The sequence below is a fragment of the Anabrus simplex genome, chromosome 1 (genome assembly GCF_040414725.1).
Source record: "Anabrus simplex isolate iqAnaSimp1 chromosome 1, ASM4041472v1, whole genome shotgun sequence".
Lineage (NCBI taxonomy): Eukaryota > Metazoa > Arthropoda > Insecta > Orthoptera > Tettigoniidae > Anabrus > Anabrus simplex.
In genome coordinates, this window is record NC_090265.1 from 846924928 (window position 1) to 846950110 (window position 25183).

Genomic DNA, 25183 nt, shown 5'->3' on the forward strand with positions numbered 1-25183 from the left:
GTAGCCTACTCTTGTCAAATAGCACAAAGGGGTCTGTTCAAGGCTTAATGTCCCCATCTCACGGACGAATCACCATAAACAGCGTCATATGCCCTCACTCCATATGAGCACTGTGGAGAGATTTGGAATTTAATCCAGGCATTTGGCACGCAATCTAGTGATTAGAAATTGCATACCACCACCTCCCCTACCCTGCCGGCCAACATTCTGATGGTGAATTATTTTTGACCAACGGGACCTAGGTGTCAGACCGTTTAGACTTCAACGCGTTAACGATCATGGCCACCAGGCGGGTAAGGTAAGGAATGAAGGTTATACACACAAAAAATAGGTCACCCTGTTGCTCAGTCGGTCTTCATCTACTGCATGTGCCTCTTGTATTAGAATTAGGTCAATCGTGTTTTCCACTTACTTTAATCATGCCTTTTAAAATTAATGTATTTATTTATTTAATTAAACGTTACCTTTTACACAGGTTACCTCTAATTACGAAATATCAGGAGATGCCTTGTAATGATTTGAATAATTAGGATTCTAGGACTACATACTGACTTACTGGATGATAATAATAGTAATATATCAAGGAAAGTGTTGGATAAATTTACGTCTTTGATATCATTTAACAAAAGACTAGGTAAACAACTGATAGATAATATGACACCGGGCGACAGTCCTAAATGCAGATTCATGATGATTGATACCTAAACTTGAAATCTTAAATTCAACATGAAACAGCACATTTTCCTGACAAACTATCCAAATACACTGACTGACAGAACAAATGCAACACCAAGAAGGAGTGGTCAGAACTTTATGCCAATTGCAGGGTAGACTGACGTCACTGAGGTATGCTCATGATGTGAAATGCGCCGCTGTGCTGCGCACGTAGCGAACGATAAATGGGACACGGCGTTGGCGAATGGCCCACTTCGTACCATGATTTCTCAGCCGACAGTCATTGTAGAACGTGTTGTCGTGTGCCACAGGACACGTGTATAGCTAAGAATACCAGGCCGCCGTCAACGGAGGCATTTCCAGCAGACAGACGACTTTACGAGGGGTATGGTGATCGGGCTGAGAAGGGCAGGTTGGTCGCTTCGTCAAATCGCAGCCGATACCCATAGGGATGTGTCCACGGTGCAGCGCCTGTGGCGAAGATGGTTGGCGCAGGGACATGTGGCACGTGCGAGGGGTCCAGGCGCAGCCCGAGTGACGTCAGCACGCGAGGATCGGCGCATCCGCCGCCAAGCGGTGGCAGCCCCGCACGCCACGTCAACCGCCATTCTTCAGCATGTGCAAGACACCCTGGCTGTTCCAATATCGACCAGAACAATTTCCCGTCGATTGGTTGAAGGAGGCCTGCACTCCCGGCGTCCGCTCAGAAGACTACCATTGACTCCACAGCATAGACGTGCACGCCTGGCATGGTGCCGGGCTAGAGCGACTTGGATGAGGGAATGGCGGAACGTCGTGTTCTCCGATGAGTCACGCTTCTGTTCTGTCAGTGATAGTCACCGCAGACGAGTGTGGCGTCGGCGTGGAGAAAGGTCAAATCCGGCAGTAACTGTGGAGCGCCCTACCTCTAGACAACGCGGCATCATGGTTTGGGGCGCTATTGCGTATGATTCCACGTCACCTCTAGTGCGTATTCAAGGCACGTTAAATGCCCACCGCTACGTGCAGCATGTGCTGCGGCCGGTGGCACTCCCGTACCTTCAGGGGCTGCCCAATGCTCTGTTTCAGCAGGATAATGCCCGCCCACACACTGCTCGCATCTCCCAACAGGCTCTACGAGCTGTACAGATGCTTCCGTGGCCAGCGTACTCTCCGGATCTCTCACCAATCGAACACGTGTGGGATCTCATTGGACGCCGTTTGCAAACTCTGCCCCAACCTCGTACGGACGACCAACTGTGGCAAATGGTTGACAGAGAATGGAGAACCATCCCTCAGGACACCATCCGCACTCTTATTGACTCTGTACCTCGACGTGTTTCTGCGTGCATCGCCGCTCGCGGTGGTCCTACATCCTACTGAGTCGATGCCGTGCGCATTGTGTAACCTGCATATCGGTTTGAAATAAACATCAATTATTCGTCCGTGCCGTCTCTGTTTTTTCCCCAACTTTCATCCCTTTCGAACCACTCCTTCTTGGTGTTGCATTTGCTGTGTCAGTCAGTGTATCTTATCGAGGAAAGTCCCGTCCCTAATACTGGAATTCTATTTACGGCATGAAATAATTTAGATATTAAACTGTATCTTTCCTCTTTTCGATTTCTTTGTACCATCTAGGTCTATATCTGTAAAATCAAAAGTACGTTTGTTTGTTATACAAGTCTACACGCCTCCATTGATCAGTACTACCATTTGCACCAAGGTTCATGAAGTATTTATATCATCAAATATTTAATAAAATAGTTCATAATGGAACCTAAAAATTAATGCAAGGAAAATAAACATCATGACAATATGCAAATCCAAGAAAACACCTATAACACACATCAAATTTGGCCCTGATAAAATTGAACAACAGAAACAGTTTTGCTAACTAGGAATCCTAATCACGAGTGATAATCGGAGCATATCAGAAGTTACAGAGAGCCTTCGATGATAAAATGCACCTGCTGGCCGAAAGCATATAGATATTAAAACTCGCAGGCCTTTGCAAAAACCTTTGTACGGAGCGTGCTTCTGTATGGTTGTGAAAGCTGGACATTGGGAAAGCAGGAGAAGAAAAGGCTAGAGGCAATTGAAATATGGATCTGGAGGAGAATGCAGAGGATAAGTTGGACTGAAATGAAGAGCAATACCGAAGTCCTTGGTGAGAAAAGAGAAAAACGGAGTCTGATAACTGAAACTGAAAAACGGAAAATGAAATTTACTGGTCGCATTATGCGGCATGAGGAGTTCTTTTGTAACATCACTGAAGGTAGAATTTTAGGCAAAAGAGGAAGAGGAAGACCCAGCGTGTCTTATTTCAAGAGGCTGTTTCAGAGGATGAAATGCATGACCTACGCCGAGTCGAAAAGACTGGCTCAGGATAGACATCTATGGCTGCGGCGACAAGGCATAGCCTTTAGAATATAATGAGGATGTCAATATATCTGATATACGGATGGAAGGTTTTATGCGTTGACGCAATTTTTTTATATCAAAACTCTTAAGGAATACAATGGGCACATGATAATCATGGAACTTGAAATAGCAATGCATATGGTCGAATTTCGTATAGAGTTACAAAAATAAATTCTTCGTTGGTACTTCCCTGCATTCTGCTCTATGATACAATATAGCAATTTATTATCTGGAAAATTAATTCCACTCCCATAAATGAGGTCGGACGTTTCGTAGAGGCAGCTACATTGTCAATGATTTCATAAAACTGGTCACAATTGTATGATATAAGTGTAGAAGGTTTTTATGTGTTGACACCAATTTTGATACCAAAACTCTTAACCGTTAGACTGAACAAACGAATAGGATAGAATTTAAAATAGGGAGGAATATCTATGACTCAATCCAGAGATTTATTCTCTGTAGAATTAATCTCAATTCCATAAACCGAGTATCAAATGATTGCTTGCGGGTGGCAGATTTCACTCTCTGATAAAATATAGCAATTCACCGTTTGGAATGAGTATTGAATGATTGCTTTCTGACATATTTTCTTGATTCTGTTTATTGCAACCTGTGCAGACTTCGCATTAGTCATAGACTGTATTACTGCTCTTGCTTAAATCGTATGCACCATAGTTTTCCATTCTTCTACGTGATATAGGCCTAATATTGCATTCTATTATCACAACAGATCATATGTATTAGTTCATTACTTCGAAACTTTGCAATTACATCCGTGGAGATAGTAATAAATAGTAAAATTATATAAATTATTACTGTTTGTAACCCCATATTCTACAATAGATATATTAGATAAATAATCATGCAATTCAGTAACAACGTCGAGTTTCTATGAGTTATGGGTGATATTAAGAGAACAAAAAGTTTCTTTTTCTGTGAAGAATGAGGCCTGCTTGATTGCCGTATTTTAGGACTTGGGGCACAGAAGAATACCAGCTGTTTAATTTAAGTATCCAATGCGATTACTAACTTGACTTGGTGCGAGGCTCTCGGGGTCCGTCCACTGTCACCTTGATCGCCTTGTTGTAGGTGGCCACTTGGAACGGCGTCGAGCTGATGACGATGGTGAGCATGAAACTCTTCCCTGAAAAGAACAAGTAAGCTTTAATGATAGGATCATACTCTCAGTCATACAGTAACTAATCTGCCTCGTTGGATGATAGATCAGCGTAGTGGCCTTCGATCCAGAGAGCTTGTGTGTTTTGTGCTGTCAACAACATCACTGCAACTCACACACTACATACAACACTATCCCCACCATAATAACAAATAGTTTAATGTGCACACCAGGTGCCACCCACCCTCGTCGGAGGGTCTGACTTACAAGGGCTGCATCACGCTGGCAAAACATGATGCATAAAGTTCTATCTGAAAAATAAAAATGTCTCTCCGTTCATTGCTAATAATGGCATATGGCCTCCGGACAGGCCTGGCAGGCCTTTTTCTAGTTATCGGCGATCTGCATGTCTGTGAGAATGGGGCCCTTCTTAAGGTGATTTCTAATGATGAAGACAGCACGCACATCGACTAGGACTTACTATGATTAGCTGCCACCCCTCGGGGCCCGGGTTCGATTCCCTGCTCTGCAACGAAATTTGAAAGGTGATACGTGAACTGGAACGGAGTCCACTCAACCACGGAAGGACAACTGAGTAGAGCCATCCTTGAAGCGGTTTTCCGCGATTTCCCACTTCTTCTCCGGGTAAATGCCGGGATGATACCTAACTTCAGGCCACGGCTTCTTCCTTCCCACTTCCTTACCTATCCCTTCCGATCATTCCTTCTCCCACAAACCCATGTTCAGCATAGCAGATGAGGCCACCTGAACGAGGTACTGGTTGTTCTCTCCTGTTGTATCCCTGACCAAATGGCTCACGCTCCAGGACAATGCTCTTGAGGCGCTAGAGGTGGGATCCCTCGCTGAGTCGGGGGGAAAAACCATTCCTGGAAGGTAAGCGTACTAAGGAAAATAAATATTGCGATGTTACTGGAACACCGCCAACGGCCGTAGCCGTTTTGAAACACCGGATCTCGTGAGATCTCCGAAGTTAAGCAACATTGGGCGTGGTCAGGAGTTGGATGGGTTGCCACGCGCTGATGGTGGGGGGTTAGGGGAATGGAGGAGCGGAAAGGAACTGGCCACCCTACCGCACGTATACTCCGGCTCAGGAACACCTCTGCGGAGGTTCGGACCTGCCTTCGGGCAGAATAACCCTTACCTCACTGGAACACTCTATGACGTCTTACTGAGCTCAGACGCTTGTTACTGGATACACTCGTCTTTCCTTTTTACAATGAGACATCGAAACATTGAGCATTGTCGTTGCACGAGTTATCTAGAAATTCTTTTTGACATAAATATGTCTTATAGCAAGGGGTCATCAGAAAATTTGCGTTACGGAAGTCAGCGTCACAAAATATGCGACGGAAGTGTAATCCTAGCAACCGTGCAGGTGTAAGGCATGGATGGATGGTGTGACAAAGATACCTAGCAACCGTGCAGGCTGTGACGTAAGGTATGGATGGATGATCAGACAAATTTACCTAGCAAACATGCGGGCCGTGATGTAAAGTATGGATGGATGGCCAGAAAATGTTACCTAGAAGCCGTACAGGCTGTGATGTAGTTATGGATGGATGGCCAGACAATGTTACTTAACAACCGTACAGGCTATGTCAGATGACTGATGGTTATCCAAAATTAGCAGCCGTTGATGGGTGGCCATGACCGAGAGACATATTCATGATCATCTGATTTTCGTAAAGTGAAAAGTGCTTTTATTTTTAAATTGACCATCGACTCAATTAATTTAAAAAGTTCATTACGTGTTCGGAGACCAGGAGCCCAAGTTATAACAAACAAAACCAATAACAAAACAGCCCTGATGGGCCTTGACCTACTAAGCGACTAATGCTCAGTCCGAAGGTCTGCAGATTATGAGGTGATACTTGGCCAGCGTGACCCAAGTTATTACACCATTAGTATATCAGATTTTAAGATAATTTTGACTTCCGGAATTCCCTTATGACATTTGATTCTTTCTACTTATGAAACAATTTTGAACAATAAATAGATAAGAGGAAAAAGTTAATAAGTGAATGTTCAGCGTAGATACCCTCGGTTTGCAGTGTGCTGGGCTCGATTCCTGGGCTGTCGAGAATTTTAACTGCGACAGGTAACTTCCTTTAACTCTGAGTTTGGGTTATTGTGTTCGTTGCAGTGCATTCCACTTTATACACACACAACACGCCGAACTTCCAGTCACCACGTAAACACGCAATAATGAATATTCCCTGCACGTAAGTTTGGTGTAAGGAGGGGGGGGGGGGGGGTCAGGTCATAAAACAGGACAAAACCTACATGTGTGACACTGTTCACATACGCGACCCCATTAGGGTGTGGGAAATGTGAAAGAAAAAATAGTGAAGTCAGATGAAAAATAAGTAGAAGCGAACATAATATTAAAGAAACGAGGAGAAAGTAACACAATTTACTATCTCCTCGTTGTTTTCCGAGTTAACGGAACACTACTGAAGGGTTCATTAGCAAGTGTGGAGTCTGATATTCGTCCACACTCGCCCTCATTACATCTTAATTCCCCTCTTGTTCCGAGACGAGAGGGCGGAATGCTGCTTCATTTCCTCAAGTCCTGCCATGATATTAAGTTATAACTCGCAAACTTCTGCCAGATACGAGGAACTGCTCCACTTGCGAGACAATCTAACTCCGACCATAAAACTTATCCTGGGGTTATCTAGCGTTATCGACCATGTTGGGAAGAGATTTAAGGATTCTATACGCCGATAATCTAAGGTTAATGCAGTTTTCTGGCGAGGATATTTCCCTGAACTATGTGACAAATTCCAGAATGTCTTCAGAGATAGGCAAGTAATGATGTACGGTTGTCTATCATGTTATCAGCCCGTTATCTGGTTGGATCCTCAAGTAGCATTAAGGAATATATTGCAACAATGAGAAAAATGCAAATGTCGATGGGACGGTCTTAAACACGGAGAGTAATGAGGTAGTATTTGTATTAATATACCTGAAATGACATGTAAAGGATGAAATAATTTAAATGTAACTACAAAAATACGATGTCAAATTCCTCTTTGGGAAAATCAAATGATCAGAAATATGTATTTCAATAAATGAAACTCAAATTGATAGAGATGAATTTATTTGCATCTAACGAATCGTTCTCGAGAGACGTCTACGGTATATGGGATTTGGAGTCGACAAGTGTGAGGAAAGGGGGAAGCAGACTCAGGGCCTATGAAACAACTTTTTCGCCCCATGTATGAGGTCGAAATATGTTGCACATATGGATTTGGCCCTGTTCTGCGGCCGGACACCCTTCCTGACGAAAACCCTATGTGGAGAGGTGTAATCACTATTGCGTGTTTCTGTGGCGGTTGGTAGTGAGGTGTGTTGTCTCAATATGAAGAAGAGAGCGTTGGAACAAACACAAACTGCCAGTCCCCGAGCCAGAAGAATTAGAAGAGATTAAAATCCCTGGCCCAGCTGGGAATCGAACTCGGTACTCTGGGAGCCGAAGGCCTCAACGTTGAACATTCAGCCAAGGAGTCGGACCTATGAAAGTACAACGAATGAAATAAGGTTCTCTAGAGAATGAAGAGATGAATCCTCTTTGATAAAAGAGCCTTCTATATGTGTCTCTATCATGACCATCCGTCAATTCTTCACATCACAGCCTGGATGATCACATCAACCATCCTACTCTAACTCCCCTCTTTGATAATATGTCTCTCAGTCCTGGCCAATCATCAACACTTCGCATCACATCCTGCAATAACATATCGACCATCTGTACTCTAACGCCCCTCTTTGATGATATTTCACGGAGTCATGGCTATCCATCAATACTTCAAATCACAGCCTGCAAGATCACATCGACCATCTATACTCTGGTACTGGCGTAAGCGATTGGTATAGCGTTTATAAATTTTCAATTTACCGTTTCAACGAGAGGAATGGCACCTCTGTTGGTTATCAACCTGCTGCAGAAATCGACAAAGAAAGACGTAATCATGCTCTGGCTTCTCACGATTTTAAGGTGATAGGCTCTTTATTAACGTAATAGGCAATACATGTGATTTATGTATCTGTCTTCTCTATGTCGATTTCTACTGAGTTTGTCATATCAGTATCGATCTGACCATCCGATTCATAATATTACCATTGTTCTTTTGGTCAAAGGCGATGATATGTGTTCAACAAATAGCTTACGGTAGTAACAGTAAAGGAAATGTCGTGGCATTGTTTATGGAAAATAATACTGAAATCTTTCAAATGTCAAATGAAATGGAATATAAATATCATGAAAAAACCTCTCTGTATTCTACACCTCCGAATGTCTCATAAGGAATAGGAACGTACTGAGCATAGTAAGCTATTCGTAGCGTTTAAAATTTTTAATTTACTGTTGCAAAGCGTTTTGAAGAAAAGGAGTTTGAGTTGGTAAATACAGTAATAACAATGTCTAATTAAAATCGCACTTGTTCAGAGCTAACAATAATATAAAACACCGGGCGAGTTGGCCTTGGGGTTAGGAGCGCGCAGCTTTGAGCTTGCATCCGGGAGATAGTGGGTTCGAACCCCACCGTCAGCAGCCCTGAAGACGGTTTTCCATTTTCACATCAAGCAAATGCTGGGGCGGTACCTTAATTAAAGCCACGGCCGCTTCCTTCCCATTCCTAAGCCTTTCCTATTTCATCGTAAAGTAAATAGCAAAAAGAAAAAAAAGGCTGCATCAAGTGTGATAAAATTATCAATGTAAAAGAAACCTTGGCCTACTAAGCGACCCCTGCTCATCCGGAATGCCTGCAGATTACGAGGTGTCGTGTGGTCAGCACGACGGATCCCCTCGGCCGTTATTCTTGACTTTCTAGACCGGGGCCGCTATCTCACCGTCAGATAGCTCCTCAAATCTAATCACGTAGCCTGATTGGACCTCGAGTCAGCCATCAGGTGAAGGTAAAAATCCCTGACCTGGCCGGTAATCGAGCCCGGCACCTACGGGTAAGAGGCAATCACGCTAACCCTACACCACGGGACCGGCAAAATTATGAATGTACGTATTTTATATTGATTCAGCCTAAGCATAACGCAAGATCTCGCCATGGAGATCAACTGCAGCAAGATAAAAATTATGGCAGTTGACAAAAGCAGTAAGTTACAACTCACTGGGTGCTTAATGGTTATGGAGATTGTGCATGTTTTGTTGTGCTCATTGCTGAGGGATGCGGGAGATTCAGAAAAGGAGACCAAGATGGGAATTGCCCTTGGGTGCTCTTCGTAAGATACGGCGTAATCAAGCGATAACACGAAACACAATGCAGATCCCGGCTGAAATCTTAGTGTTCTCCATATTCATGTACGGCTTTGTAATGTGGACAATCATGGCTGGAGAATAACATCGTATTGATGGATTTGAAATGTGGAGTAGGAAACTAATGCTTTGGATTCCATAGACGGAGAATAAGGAAAATGATTGTACAATCAAAGAATTGGGAATAGGGAAAATAATCTCCACTACGGTGCAAAATAATTCATTTCTCCAGCCACATAATTAGGCGGAGAGGAGCCCTTAAAGAATTTCTTTTTGCTCGTTGTTTTACGTCGCACCGACACAGATAGGTCTTACGGCGACGTTGGGACAGGAAAGGGCTAGGAGTGGGAAGGAAGCGGCCGTGGCCTTAATTAAGGTACTGCTCCAGCATTTGCCTGGTGTGAAAATGGGAAACCACGGAAAACCATTTTCAGGGCTGCCGACAGTGGGGTTCGAACCTACTATCTCCCGAATACTGGATACTGGCCGCACTTAAGCGACTGCAGCTATCGAGCTCGGTGACCTTGAAGAAAGGTAATTGTCCAAGGAAATAGTGACCGGCAAAAGATGAATAGTAAGACTATCCATAAATTATATTGCCAAGAAGTAAGAAATCACTCGCTTGCTTCTTAGAAACTCCTTACATAAAGCAGACGATTGAGAAGAATGGATACACCCAGTGCGTACCATCTCACAATAAAATGTGAGCAAGAGCTTAAGGACTAACGAGAGAAAGAGAGAAAAACATATCATAGAAGAAAATAACAAATATATATTGAGCAATCTCGAGGTAACAAAAAGGAAATATTATACAAAATTAACTGAAGTCGGGTTCATGTATCTGTGACAATGTTGAAGGAAATCATAGAACAACTTGAATTGCATGAAGTGGAGTATATTTCAGTATCTACATTCTTAATAGAATTCCAAATACCCTACATTCCAGAGCTGCTTCGGCAAACTTTGAGTTTTGAGCTTTATAGCATTTGCAAGTAACTGAACAGGAAAAAATCCCTCGGTCTCAGTTTCCAGACGAAAACTGAAAGAAGGTTTTACTTTTTAAAAATCGTGTCCCATATTTATATCGCATTTTATCCTTTTTCAAACATATAAAAAGTTTAAAGCTGTGAAAAATGAGAATTACGAGCCGTTGCTAGAATTTTGTCAAATGTCGCTAATCCAAAAAATCACCAACCCCACCAATGCCATGTACCGAAAGATAGTAACAGGCAACTACTATTAGAAATACACGATAGGCCACTTAAGGAAGAGTGAGGATAGTGTTGTAAGATCCAAAACTAATATTTCCGAAGATAGGACTCAAATATTTCGGGAATATTGGCCAACATTTTGGAAGATGTTCATAAATGCGTTATTTCATGCTTTTTCAGTATTGACACAGCTAATATAATCTTTATTCTTTTTCAGTCTGTGGAACACAAGATATAGCCTAAACTGATTCGAACACCACTGTCGGCTGCCCTGAAGATGGTTGTCCATGGTATCCTATTTTCACACCAGGCAAATGCTGGGGCTGTACAAAAATGAAGGCAAGGCTTATTCCTTCCCACTCCTAGGCCTTTCCTATCCCATCGTCGCCATATGACCTACCTCTGTTGGTGCGACGTAAATCAAATAGTCGGTGAAGAAACAATACCTAGTTATGTCTCAATCCTCTCCTTCTTTCTTTATTTTCCTTTATGCTGATCACGCCTCCCAGCCTCATATGGATATGTAGTCCAACAGAACAACACTCCTTGTGTTCATTTTTCTCTACGAAAATATAGAGGAAAATCAACGTTAAATACAGTATACTGTAGGATTGCCTATATACGTTATACAAACACACATTCCTACAGTACATTTTTCTATACACACGTTCTGATGGACTGCATATCCATATGTAACAGGGAGGCGTGACCAGTCTTACGGAAAATAATGGGCAAAAGTGCACTGTGTCCACATCTGTGGTACAGTGGTTAGTGCGATCAGCTGCCACTCCCGGAGACTCGGGTTCGATTCCCGTCTCTGCTACGAATTTTGAAAAGTGGTACGAGGGCTAGAACGGAGTCCACTCAGCCTCGGGAGGTCAGCTAAGTAGAGGGAATTCTATTCCCACCTCAGCGATCCTCGAAGTGGTTTTCCGTGGTTTCCCACATCTCCTCCAGGCAAATACCGGGATGTACCTATCTTAAGGGAAGGCCGCTTCCTTCCATTTATCTTCCTTTTCTATCCCTTCGAGTATTTTCATTCCCCCACACAGCCCCTGTTCAGCATTGCAGGTAAGGCTACCTGGGCGAGGTACCGTTCCTCAGCCCCAGTTATTGTATATCCGACCCAAAGTCTTACGCTCTAGAACACTGCCCTTGAGACGGCAGAGGTGGGATTTCTCGCTGAGCCCGAGGGAAAAAACCAACCCTGGAGGATAAACGGATTAATAAAGAAAGAAGAAGAAAGAAGGAAGTGCACTATGTCATGCGAGGTTTTGTTTCTTCAACGACGAAACTGTAATATATGCATATTCATTTTTAATCAGATGATGGAATTCTGGAATGACGGGGTTGGCAGCTGGCATTTAACACTGACAACATGGGAGGGACTTGTATCACTGGTACGTTAAATACCGTTTTCAAAGCGATTTATTACCTGCATCTCAGCTTCTCTTGAAACCAATAGCAGCTGAAGGAAAATATTTTAAACCTGGTTACTTCGGAAGATTTCTACCTAATTTCTGAAGTCTTTTTAAAAATCAGAAGAAATTCAGAAATTTTGGGCCCGTAGCTGTGAGATTGCATTCGCGAGATAGTGGGTTAGAATCCCACTGTCGGCAGCCCTGAAGATGATTTTCCGTGGTTTCCCATTTTCAAACCAGGAAAACGTACCTTAGTTAAGACCACGGCCACTTTATTCTCACTTCTAGCCTTTTCCCATTCCGTGGTCGCCATAAGACCTATCTGTGTCGGTGCGACGTAAAGCAACTTGAAAAAAAAAATGGAATCATCTCTTCAGGATATTTGTGTCTGGACAGAGAAATGGCCTTTTATACACGAAAAAGGTGGTTAGGACATAAAGTGAGTGGTGGTGAAGAGATAGGAGTGGCTACTTCATATAGTGAATGACCCTCCACAAGAAGGCCTACCAACCATATGTCTTGGTGCTAGCGGCTCCAAAGTGCTTCACCTACCGTGACAGCTTAAAAGGGGGCTTGCTTGACCTGTTAGCACGTGTATAGCGCCCTCTCGCTGGTAATTAAGACTCCATCTGCTAGCCTGGCTGCCTGCCTTCCTCTCACCCACTTTCGCTTTGAGAAACAAGAGGAAATTTCGTTCTCCCAGATTCAAGAGCACTCATCCATCTCAAAGAGACAATTATTGAGGTTTACCATCTTCATCTTCTATCGTTTTGCCAATACCTGTGGGTTTGCGGGTGCGGACTGTGTCAAACTGTGGATTTGGCCCTGTTTTACGGCAGGATGCCCTTCCCTATTTGCAGGAATGTATTCATTACTGCATATTTCTGAGGGGTTGGTGGTATGGTGTGTTGTCTGAATATGAAGAGGAGAGTGTTGGGAAAATCACAAACACCCAGTCCCCGAGCCATAAGAATTAATCAGACGCGATTAAAATCCCCAATCCTTCAGGTAATTGAACCCGGGATCCCTCTGAACCAAAGGCCTCAACGCTGACCATTCAGCCAAGGAGTTGGACGTTTTCATAAAATTTAAACATGTATGGTATCTGAAACTGTAGTGCAGTGATGTATGCTACTTACTTCTTACACATTACGCATCCATACTGTATGAAGCATGGTACGGCGGGTGGTATAAGCCGAGAGGAAAATGAAGCTACTACCTATCTCACATACATAGTACACTATTTTAAGTTCCTCCCTCGGACAATCCATTCGCTAAGTTTAAATATACAGTGCAGTTTATATTACGAACTGCGGACATCCGTGCCTACGTTCCGTAAGGTTATTTGTTCGTACATATTCCAAACGCACTGTATAAGTTATGATGCGTCTTAACCACACGAAGAACATCAATAACGGATAATATGTTCATGATTATTATAATTTTTATAAGCATTCAGAAATCCCTATTTAAAGAAGGTATTTTTTGAAAACTGAAATATTCCAATCTTTTTGTGCCTCGTAGATTTGAAGATGCTCAAATATGCCATTCTCTCGTCGATATATTTACTGGTAAGTAAGACATTTCCTACGAGACAAAATTCCATAGTTAGTGGGACGTTCCATTACTTTTTCAATTTTCGTTTCGGCTGTCTATGGACCATATTTGAATAATTTTGCAGTATTTTTAGCAGTCTCTGCCTTGATTCTCTGCCATTATTTTTTCATCCTGTCCCCTACTTTCTTCTTCTCCTCTTCTGTATAGGACCTCCCATTTCTCACCACCGTTTCCCCAGTCTCCTGGAAACAGCGGAAATTTTTGACGAGTTGTATAAATTCATTTCTGTCGACGATTAATTTTCCGAAACACCCATCTTCGTCAAGTCCAACCTCACTTCCCGAAACCATTTTATCTCTGTCTTCCTCTACCTGAAGAATTCAAAGATTTTCTTCGTTAGTTTGTTACTGTCCATCCTGAACAAGTGCCCATAGATATGTACCCTTCTCTTTCTCATCAGTTCAACGATTGCATCTATTATTATTATTATTATTATTATTATTATTATTATTATTATTATTATTCATATAATTTATTATTAAGGTAGGGCTAAATTCCGTCCCCGCACCTAATTTTGTCCCCCTACGGATATCCAGTTTCCATGGTTGGTACCAAATGTTTAGCCGAGGGCACACGCGTAACGTCTTCCCGTTGTCCTGTTGTGAGAATTGGTTGTATGCACCACGTTGAGTTTCCATGTTGAGTTTCATGCTGACCAGTGTTAGTGCAGCATTCAAATTAAGAGCTTGTTATTCCTAGAGTGAGCATTGATATGTGTATGAAATACTGGACTGCATTTCAGTCATGTGGTGCAGCTCCTGGCGTGTAATCGGTACAGTGAGATGGTTGGCATGAGTTACTATAGCGGCCATTATAACACATCAGGGAATATTTGTAATTTCATCCCCCTTCATTTTATTTGCTATTTACGTTTATTATTATTTTCAGGTGGAAAAACGCAAGCAGTGGAATAAGGAGGTTATGAAAAAGGCCATTGAAGCAATGGGGGACAAGGGACAAGACAATGGGTTACAAACGTCCAAGTAAATGGTGTAATATACCACGAGCAACGCTGAAAGACTGTGTTAAAACAATACAAAGTAATCATTTTTCATCTATGGCCTTATATATTATAGGGAAAGTGTTTGGTAAGGTTAGAAAGGAAAAATATATAAAATTAATTGTACTTTTCATAAATTTGGTGGGGACGAAATTATGAACATATTTTTGGTAGTTTAGTTTTTGCATTGTTTATATTTATCTCAGATACTGACCACCTTCTGTTATAACGCCAACGGCCGTAGCCGTGTTTAAACACCGAATCCCGTGAGATCTCCGAAGTTAAGCAATATTGGGCGTGGTCAAGATTTGGATGGGTTGCCACGTGCTGTTGGTGGGGGGTAAGGGAATGGAAGAGCGCAAAGGAACTGGCCACCCTACCGTACGTAAACTCCGGCTCAGGCACACCTCTGCGGAGGTTCGAACCTGCCTTCGGGCAGAATACACCCTTACCTTACCTTACCGTTATAACAGCGTCATTGTAACTTCGCCGTAAGTGGAGAATATATATATTTGCTAGTTGCTTTAAGTCGCACCGACACAAATAGGTCTTATGGCGACGATGGGATAGGAAAGGACTGGGAGTGGGAAGGAAGCGGCCGTGGCCTTTATTAAGGTACACCCCCAGCATTTGCCTGGTATGAAAATGGGAAACCACGGAAATACCATCTTCAGGGCTCCCGACATTGGGGTTCGAACCCACTATCTACCGGATGCGAGCTTACAGCTGCGCGCTCCTAACCGCACGCCCAAATCGCCCGGTAATATATTCGGTAATACATATAACAAATTGTAGCCTTGCCCATAATATTCCTGAATTTCTACAGGTCCAAATCTGCTAAGGGGACGAAATATGGGCCCCTACCTTTTTATTATTATTATTATTATTATTATTATTATTATTATTATTATTATTATTATTAGGAGCATGAGAAACGACGGTGATGTTTAGAATTTGTTTCTATTTGAACGCTGTGGAACTAACCGTGGCCACAGAGTAATTTGGAAATGTATATATTGATAATTGACAGAGGCTTGCAGACTGAATGCAGAATGGTATAAGATTCTATAATGGAGCTCAATATAGGCCTGTATATGAATATTGCAGATTTCTTATTTTCATCTGCTAACTCTCACAGGAACATAAGAGGATATTTATACTTAAAACGAACTCATTCAATAGAGCATTCTGCACATTAAACATCAAAGTTTAAAAGAGTTATTCTCTACAAAACGTGGGAATGATGTATTGTTTGAAAGTCAAAAAAAAATGGGAAATGTAGGAAGTCTGTTTGGGAGGCGAGGGAATCATTGGTAAAGATGTCGGTAGAACGTGCGATCTGAAAAAATAAAGCGCCTCTGCCATGTTTATATGTAGGAAGGCAGTTAATTTCGTTTACTAGCCCGGAGTTGAAAACGAAGGGAGTTTTAATTAAAAACCGCAGTGCATAAAGATCACGCTTAACTGTAGGCGGCCTTGTGGAGATCACTCTGCTTGCTTCTGGCTGTATGAGTTGAAATGGATTGCTGAATGGCTGGTGCTTCTTTGATCCGGAAAAGGAGAATAGGTTTTATTGAATTCAGAGAACTTGGTAGATCCTTCGTTATTAGTACAGCTTAATGTCAATAAAATAACTACCTGATCATTTATTTTCTTATTTGACTTCTGCAGTGCCTCAACTGTTCAGGCGGCAGTGCGCCGGCCTCTCACCGCTGGGTTCTGTGGTTCAAATCCCGGTCAATTCGTGTGAGATTTTTTTGTTTTTTTTTGTTTTTTGCTAGGGGATTTAAGTCGCACCGACACAAATAGGTCTTATAGCGACGATGGGATAGGAAAGGCCTAGGGGTTGGAAGGAATCGGCCGTGGCCTTAATTAAGGTACAGCCCCAGCATTTGCCTGGTGTGAAAATGGGAAACCACGGAAAACTATCTTCAGGGCTGCCGATAGTGGGACTCGAACCTACTATCTCCCGGATGCAAGCTCACAGCCGCGCGCCTCTAAGCGCACGGCCAACTCGCCCGGTCGTGTGAGATTTGTGCTGGACAAAGTGGAGGCGGGGCAGTTTTCACCTCCGGGTACTCCGGTTTTCCCTGCCATTTTTGATTGCATCAATACTCTCCAGTACCATTTCATTTCATCTATCAGTCATTAATCATTGCCCCTGAGGAGTACGACAGGCTTCATTTATTCCATAACTGACCAGTACCAATTCGGGTGTAAGTAGGCTCACTAGCAACGACTGGAATACGTTTCATATAGGAAAGATTGGATGGACACTAACTCAACAATACCAAGAACATTTTAAGGCAATAAAATATAACAGTCAGTCTCCGTAGTGTAGTGGTTAGTGTGATTAGCTGCTACCCCAGGAGGCCCGAGTTCGATTCCCAGCTCTGCAACGAAATTTGAAAAGTGGTACGAGGGCTGGAACGGAGTCCACTCAGCCTCGGGAGGTCAACTGAGTAGAGGGGATTCGATTCCCTCCTCAGCTATCCTCGAAGTGGTTTTCCGTGGTTTCCCACTTCTCCTCCACGCAAATGCCAGGATGGTACATAACTTAAGGCCACGGACACTTCCTTCCCTCTTCCTTATTTATTCCTTCCCATCTTCCTATACCCCCACAAGGCCCCTGTTTAGCATAGCAAGTGAGGCTCTCTGGACGAGTTACTAGTCCTCCTCCCCAGCTGAATCTCCCGACCCGAAGTCTCACGCGCTGGAGGTGGGATCCCTCGTTTTATATTTTAAAACAACATTTTAAGATCTAGCGTTTAGTTTTAAAAACGATGTCATTGGTTTCTTCCTCATTTTAAAGCTTACTTTACCTTTTACATTGACATTGTGTGGAACGACATGTTTTAATCAAGTTTTAATTCACTGATGAGGGGCATTAGGGCCCGAGAACTAGCATGAAGTGAATATTTGTGTGCTCATACGACTGGTACATCTTAATAATAATATTAATAATAATTACTGACCCGTTCGAATGACTTGAAACAGACTGTTGATTTTAATTTTCATTTGAATTCTGTCATCCTGTATTGACCTTAACTCACAGTTAGCCAGTACACTACACAAAGGTCAAAAATCGTGAATTCGTTTCATCTTCAAAGCGAAACCGCATCAATATATCCCTCCGTATCTTAATAAGCGGTCAGGCTTCAAACGAGAAAGAAGCTTCATATCCCAGTGGCAACTGCACCTCAGTACCTAGTGTGTAGGTTTACTAAGCTCTTAGAGACTCATCAACTGATCATCCGCTCCCACAATAGGAATATCCTGTCCATCCCAGCACACACCACCAAATATGACTTCCACTCCTTCATATTAGCGGAGGTGGGGCAGGTTTTTCTTCGGGTAGTCCGGTTTTCTCTGTCATCTTTCATTTCAGCAACACTCCCCAATATCATTTCATTTCATCTGTCAGTCATTAATCATTGTCCCAGAGGAGTGTGACAGGCTTAGGCAGCCGGTACGATTCCTATCCTCATTCATTCCATTCCTGACCCGGTCGAATGACTTATACGGAGGGATATATTGATGCGGTTTCGCTTTGAAGATGAAACGAATTCACGATTTTTGACCTTTGTGTAGTGTACTGGCTAACTGTGAGTTAAGGTCAACACAAGATGACAGAATTAAAATGAATTCATTCATTAGATGTCGTTGCTTCAAACAACAAACCATTCAGTGCTGCCACTTCTTGGCTGTCCTATCTGTTATTTTTAATGTTGGCAGGTCTGAGTAGATTCCAATTGAATTACACATACGCCGACGGTAGGTCTTCTTAACCAAATATACTAATTTTCACTAAAATAGTGAAGGTTTTGCCTCGTTGAAGCTAATTTCTTCTATTTGTCGTCGTTCTTCATATCATGGTTAACCTCTTCATGCTCTTCACCTCGTACGTATATCTCCTTCTCGGCTGATCATTCCCTGTTCCCTGCAATTTTCTCCTCCATGATATTCAGCAGAAAATTATGCTATATCGTGTAGCCAGTGAGTTATATTTTTTTATTATACTTACCATCGCACACTCTTCATTGATCTCTCCGAGTATCTCCACATTTGTTTTTCTCTTTTAGCAACTTGTACGAATTTTCCTCTTGATACACACATCTCTAATAGGGCCTACTTCCATTAAGACTTCCGTTCTGTTTCCTCAAGACCCAGCTGTCAATGAATATAGTAAAGTCCCCCGAGCAAAGATTTCTGCCATTGTCTTTTCGTAGCTCTAAATCCATGTACCTACTCGAAAATAAGTTCCATTTATTTTTAATGTTTTCTTAAGACACAAGAAATTAGATTGGATTTGTACATTAAAATAACATAAAAATCAAAGATGAACAAGACGTAGGGGAACTTTACAGGAATACAAAATAATTTAATGCACTAAAAGAAGCTATGTTAGAGATTCTCACTTCAAAAGTACATTAATTGCAATTAGAAATTCTTCGGCGACCTATAATCTCGAAAAAATATCTTGTCTGAAAAAATTAAGAATACAGGGAAGCATGTTGCCATAGTGTGGGTACCTTCACCCAATGGAATTCGAGGTATAGAGTCTGATAGCCAAGCAGCGAAAGAAGCTCTGAGGCATCTGTTGAGTGACCCATTGAGTGGTTTATCATTATCAAGAAGCAGACTGTAACTGAAAACTGTAGGCTAAGGTAATTACTCCCGTGGGAATTAAATGACAATTATAAGTAAAAAGTAACACTGCTTGATTAATGCAGATCGTAGCGTTACGTCAGGCATGTGCAGGCTTGTCTCCTCGCGAGTAGCCGCTTGCCAGTGCGCGAGCGGTGACCTGCGGGCTGGCAATATCAACCCGTACTTCCTCGCTAAGATCTTGAATTCATCGATTCACTGTCTATCTTGATAGGTTTACTGGTTCATATCGTTTTTGAGATTTGGAGTAAATTCTCCCACCCCCATTTTTAAACAATCTTTGATCAAATCACCGACTGATGAAGTTCGTAATCATTTTGCCAATTGAAGAGACATTCTGTAGGAGAGGCGGTAGGCTGGCTCATTGTTTATGTTTACAATTTCTTTGTCCTGAATGTAAACAGAGTGACGTAAACGTACCCTTACTACAATTAATTATATATCGACATTTCAGGTTCTTTTAATAATCTTGTTTACGAACCGTCTAACAATGTGCTAATAAAATGAGTAACAATATGACATCATCCTAATTAGTGCGTATTCAGTTTTGATCTATATTTAATAGGTTAATATGATTAGACATAAATTTATCATAAATTATGTTGTCTTCATCATCATTTCATACTCATCACGACGCGCAGGTAGCCTACGGGCGTCAAATCAAAAGACCTGCACCTAACGAGCCGAACCCGTCCTGGGACCTCCCGGCACTAAAAGCCATACGCCATTTCTCAATATCATGAATTCTGAAATAGGATATGTAAAAATAATACCTACCTCTTAGTTGATCATTTCCTCCTTTAGTCGTGTTATTAGTGCTAGACGATCTTCATGTTTATATTGATCGTAATCCTTACTACAATAAAAGATATAATGTAGTTTTAGATTGAATTTCTTCAATTGGCTGGAGGTTTAATGAAAAATTAAACATTTTGCCAACCCTTGAGCGTACATAAATAAGTATAATACTTGCCATTCATGTCGAAACGACAAGGAAGTCGGGAGTCTCCCCAGTAAGCTCCATTATGTTAACTGAGACTAAGTACGAAGGCAACCTACTGTACAGTCATACAGCGCACTGTGACATCACACCCCTGTGCCAATGCAATGTACCCGCTGCCCGTGTAGCAGCTCGCTGCCAGTTTCCCAGCACCTGCACATCGCTGATCTACACGTTATCGCGACAGCTTTAAAAAATCATATTTGCCGACTCCGGATTTAATGAGGAGACTACTTACGTTTTTTTGCATTGTTTCCTGACCTCCCGGTCAATGAACTGTTCCTCCTTTTTTAAACTTGAAATATGTTTAGAAACTTCCGCCGATTCACGATGTTGCTGCCATGGATGGAGTTCTTTCTCTCATGCTTGCTGTGAATGGGCTTCTCTTACTGGTTGCTATGAGTAGCTGACGGTGTGTCTCTCATCAGAGCTCCTCTGTCGGTCGTTAATGTTTTTTCCGACTGTGGTGTTATTTATAATTTAAATTGATGAGATTTTTAATTTTTATTTCCAGTAAGGTGTGTTACCGTATTTGTGAGTAAGTAAGACAGTATATGTGTAAGTGACAGTATGTGTGTTGGTCACCCATCCAGTGGGTGACCATACCCCATGTTGCTTAACTCCGTGTCTGTTAGTTGTATCAGTTATGTGTGTTATGTTTTATAAATGGGTGTGCCTAGGAACAATGTGCATTTTGTGTACATGTCTAGCACAGCAGTTACGTGTATCAGTAAGTGGCTGCTCTGGATGGTCACCCATCCAAGTGCTGACCACGCTCAATGTTACTGGTCTGTGAACAATGAGACTGTTACTGATTTTGTTCGTAGTGACGTCCACTGTCGTTAAACATGAGTTTACGTTGTCGTGGGTTTATGGATGTTAATTTTATTTAGCATCGTTTATATGCAGCATTTTTGGTGTGTGCACCGCCTTGTCTCCGGAAACCAGTGCTTCAGCTTGTTATTTTGTGTTCCGTTATTGTTAATGTTAGAAGGCCGTTGTTGTATCAGTATTTAGGAAGTGAGAACTAGGCATGGTAGGTCTTACGTTCTTAGCGGGGGAGTGGGGGGGGGGAAGGTTCCTGTTTATCGTTACGATACGGCATTGCGTAAGTACACAAAGAGACAAAACTATTTCCTTTCTCTGAAACAGTTTTCTTTGTACTCTTCTTGTATTACTGAATCGAGGAAGGCGTCGTATTTTGTAGTTTTCACCGCATACCATTGTGAATTTTCGGCATCGCATAGGGAGGAAGGTATTATTCATGTTGAAAACATTTCTCAGCAGAAAAAGTAGGGGTTCCCATACTCCGAAATACGGAAAATTAAGCCATGTCCTCAATTGTACCGGAAGTTGAAGTAGTAAGGGACCCGGGAATGTTTCAAATTGTTAGTCTAGCATAGTACTATCAAAATAAAAAACATTTCAAAAATCACTTCCGGCCTAAATGCAGTTCTGAAAAAAACCCTCTTAAAATCGCTTGTTTCTTTACTCATTTACTTTTTTATTCAAATCCTAGCCAAATTAACATATTTAACATAATTTTTTCTGTAATGTGTTGGTTCAATTCTCTCAGGCGTTTTAAAATTTTTGAAACATGCCCACGCCGAGTATAGTTATAAGGGCTTAAGTAGTCCGACTCGTCGGCTGAATGGTCAGCGTACTGGCCTTCGGTTCAGAGGGTCCCGGGTTCGATTCCCGGGCGGGTAGGGGGTTTTAACCTTCATTGGTTAATTCCAGTGGCCCGGGGGCTGGGTGTTTGTGCTGTCCCTAACATCTCTGCAACTCACACACCACACATAACACTATCCTCCCCCACAAAAACACGCAGTTACCTACACATGGCAGATGCCGCCCACCCTCATCGGAGGGTCTGCCTTAAAAGGGCTGTACTCGGCTAGAAATAGCCACACGAAATTAAAATTAAAAAAAGGCTTAAGTGAAACTCTGCGTTGACTCACTGGTAGAAAAGAAAAGGCAAACTGCTAATCTAATCGACCCGATAACGATGATTCTGAAAAGGATTTTTGTTTTTAGGAATGAATATATTATCGTATTTTATTATATTCCATTTACCTAAACTTCGTAGGTCATATTCCTAGGAAGTTTTCAAGATTGAGTTGTTTGCCTGGATTTTTTTCACAATCTCCCGAGTTTAAAAAAAAAGGGTCCGGTAATGCACAATTTTTTATACTACTGACATTTTTCAATATACAAAAGTCGCTTGGGATAACCATTAAACCATTTCTATTTTATAACATTTCTTCCTAAACTTCTTATCAATGGATTTAGATATTTTTGTTTCTTGCTCAGTACATTCAGGAATTCTGAAAAAAATTGTCGTCTATAAAGCATTCTTGAGTTGACACATCTGCTGTGCTAAGGAAAATATAGTTTTTTGTATCGCGGGAGTAGTTTCGAAGTTCTGCCTAATAATACAACCTTAGAAAGCATCAATATATTTTTGTTTAAAATATAAGGAAAAATCCGGTATTACATTTGCAATTCTTTTCACAACTATAATGACAGAAAGCACTAAGTAGAGAATGCACTTTTATAAATCAGTATCTGCGGAAGTGGTGCATTTTAAGGTTGTTCTTTTATTGCACGCTCAAAATTGACAGAAGGTGGTGAACACTGGCTACGATGTAAGAAAGCAGTGTCTGGATAATCCTGCCTCCCTTATTGCATTGTTAGTAATCATTCTCAGTTTTCTCAGTTTTCAAGTACAGGTATATATTACTTTTTTCCTTATCAAGGCAAACGTTTGGTTGAGATATCTCCATTAGTTTGCCTGCTATACGTGTACTTTACAAGCATACAAACAACAAAAAACATCTTTCAATCATTGTATCTGTACGGCGTGGAAACGCCAACTACAGTGTTAATTTACAAAAGGCGAACAAATACAAAAAATGAACGTACTGTATCTCCTATGTGTTTTAGCATCATAGCAGAGGCCTTTTGCATCTTCAAACAGTCTTACACTATTTGTGTGGTTAGGGGGAAACAGCAAACACGAGGTACTAGAAAATATACGAAGTGAGATAATTAGCTGTAGCCACTGACCCAACAAGAGCTAGTGGTAGTATTGAAAGATGAGTTCTGCCGTTCCTAGAGGAAGGTCCGTTCACTGCCTGTCTCGTCACGGTGAAGGGAGTTGGGGGTATGGTTGCCATGCAAACGTGGGCGAGCCAACTGCGTCTGCCAAGGAGATAAGCCTGCTGGCTGGCGTGGGTTGCTTGGAGTTGCCAAACCTCTCACTTCTGAGGTACGTACAACAGAACATGAATGCAGGAATGTGGCAACACCGTGCAGCCCTAGCAGTCAAAACGCTTCTTTTAATACTACGGGTATCATGCAGTATAGATTACTATATGAGTAACACCATTCATAGCGCATACAGGCGCACTGGTCGTGCTGCGAATGTCATTACTAGGGGTACCATCTTTCACAATATCGACATTAAGCGAAATATTTACAAGGCTTGTACTTTTATATTTTTTATCACGACCTGCGAGTCGCTTTTTGAAAATATAACAGAATACGAAATAAATTCTAAAATATGATATAAACGCGTAATGTGCGATTCTTTTCAAATAAAACATTTCGTTGTTGCGCCTGAAAAACCTGAACCGCAGCGCATAGGATATCAAGAGCGTGATTTCTGTGACAAACTTCGCAAAATACCGAACGTTAGATGACAGAACCTTTCCGGACAAAGTTCTAAGCTGAAATATTTATTTCTTGGAGAAGTTCGATGTCGTCAGGCGGCCAATTTTAAATTTGTTTAATTCATTTTGTTTAAAATATATACTCCTATCTTTTAATATTTCTTTGGCGTCATGTGACAAATTGCAATTTTTCATTTTATTCTCAACTGTTTAACCAAGGTAAGCTATACAGACAAGGTAGATGAACAGCAACAAAAGTTGAATAAGGATTTTTTGGTTGTTATTCGAAAAACAGGATTGTTTAATTGCTTTTATTATCATTAATGTTTCACAAAGTAGAGCCTCCGTAACTCAGGTGGCAGCACGTCGGACTGTCATCGCTGGGTTCCGTGGTTCAAATCCCGGCCACCCCATGTGAGATTTGTGCTGGACAAAGCGAAGACGGGACAGGTTTTTCTCCAGGGAATCCGTTTTCCCCTGTCATCTTTCATTCCAGCAATACCATTTTCATTTCATCTGTCAGTCATTAATCATTGCCCAATAATAATAATAATAATAATAATAATTATAATTATAATTATAATCGTATGGCCTCAGCTACCGTGTGCAGACATTTCGATTTGACGCCATCTGGCTGTCTGTTCGTCAATTTCGACGTTCCGTTTTACTCAAGACCCACTAGATGGCAGACAGAGTAACCCGGATCTCTCTTTTGGGCGACTATGGCTGAGATTTAATGAATTTTGTCGGGTAAATACCAAATGTATCAACAGAAATCTTTTACATGCCGACATCGTACGACATGGAGTGTCGAATGGACTTTTTTCCGCCCTTCAAAAATTCCGACTACCCCTGCAGGGTTTGAAGCCGCTATCTTGGGATCCGGAGGCCGACACTCTACCACAGTGCCACGGATGCAGCTAATCATTGCCCAAGAGGAGTTCGACAGGCACAATTCCTATCTTCGTCGCTAGATGGGGGCTTCATTCATTCCATTCCTGACCTGGCCTAATGACTGGAAACAAGCTGTGGATTTTCATTTTCATTCAGTATTTCACAAAATACAATTTCAAAATCTCTAATTACGCTGAAAAATCACAA

At 41.8% G+C, this 25183-nt stretch overlaps 1 protein-coding gene across 1 annotated transcript in view; it reads right to left on the reverse strand.

Annotated features, from left to right (window-relative positions):
* LOC136857247 (segmentation protein Runt-like) overlaps window positions 1-25183 on the reverse strand; it is a 109933-nt gene that overhangs the window by 55255 nt on the left and 29495 nt on the right. Inside the window, exon 2 of the mRNA XM_067135744.2 lies at window positions 4109-4222. Coding sequence (XP_066991845.1) covers window positions 4109-4222 — 114 coding nt within the window. The remainder of the gene's footprint in view (window positions 1-4108; window positions 4223-25183) is intronic.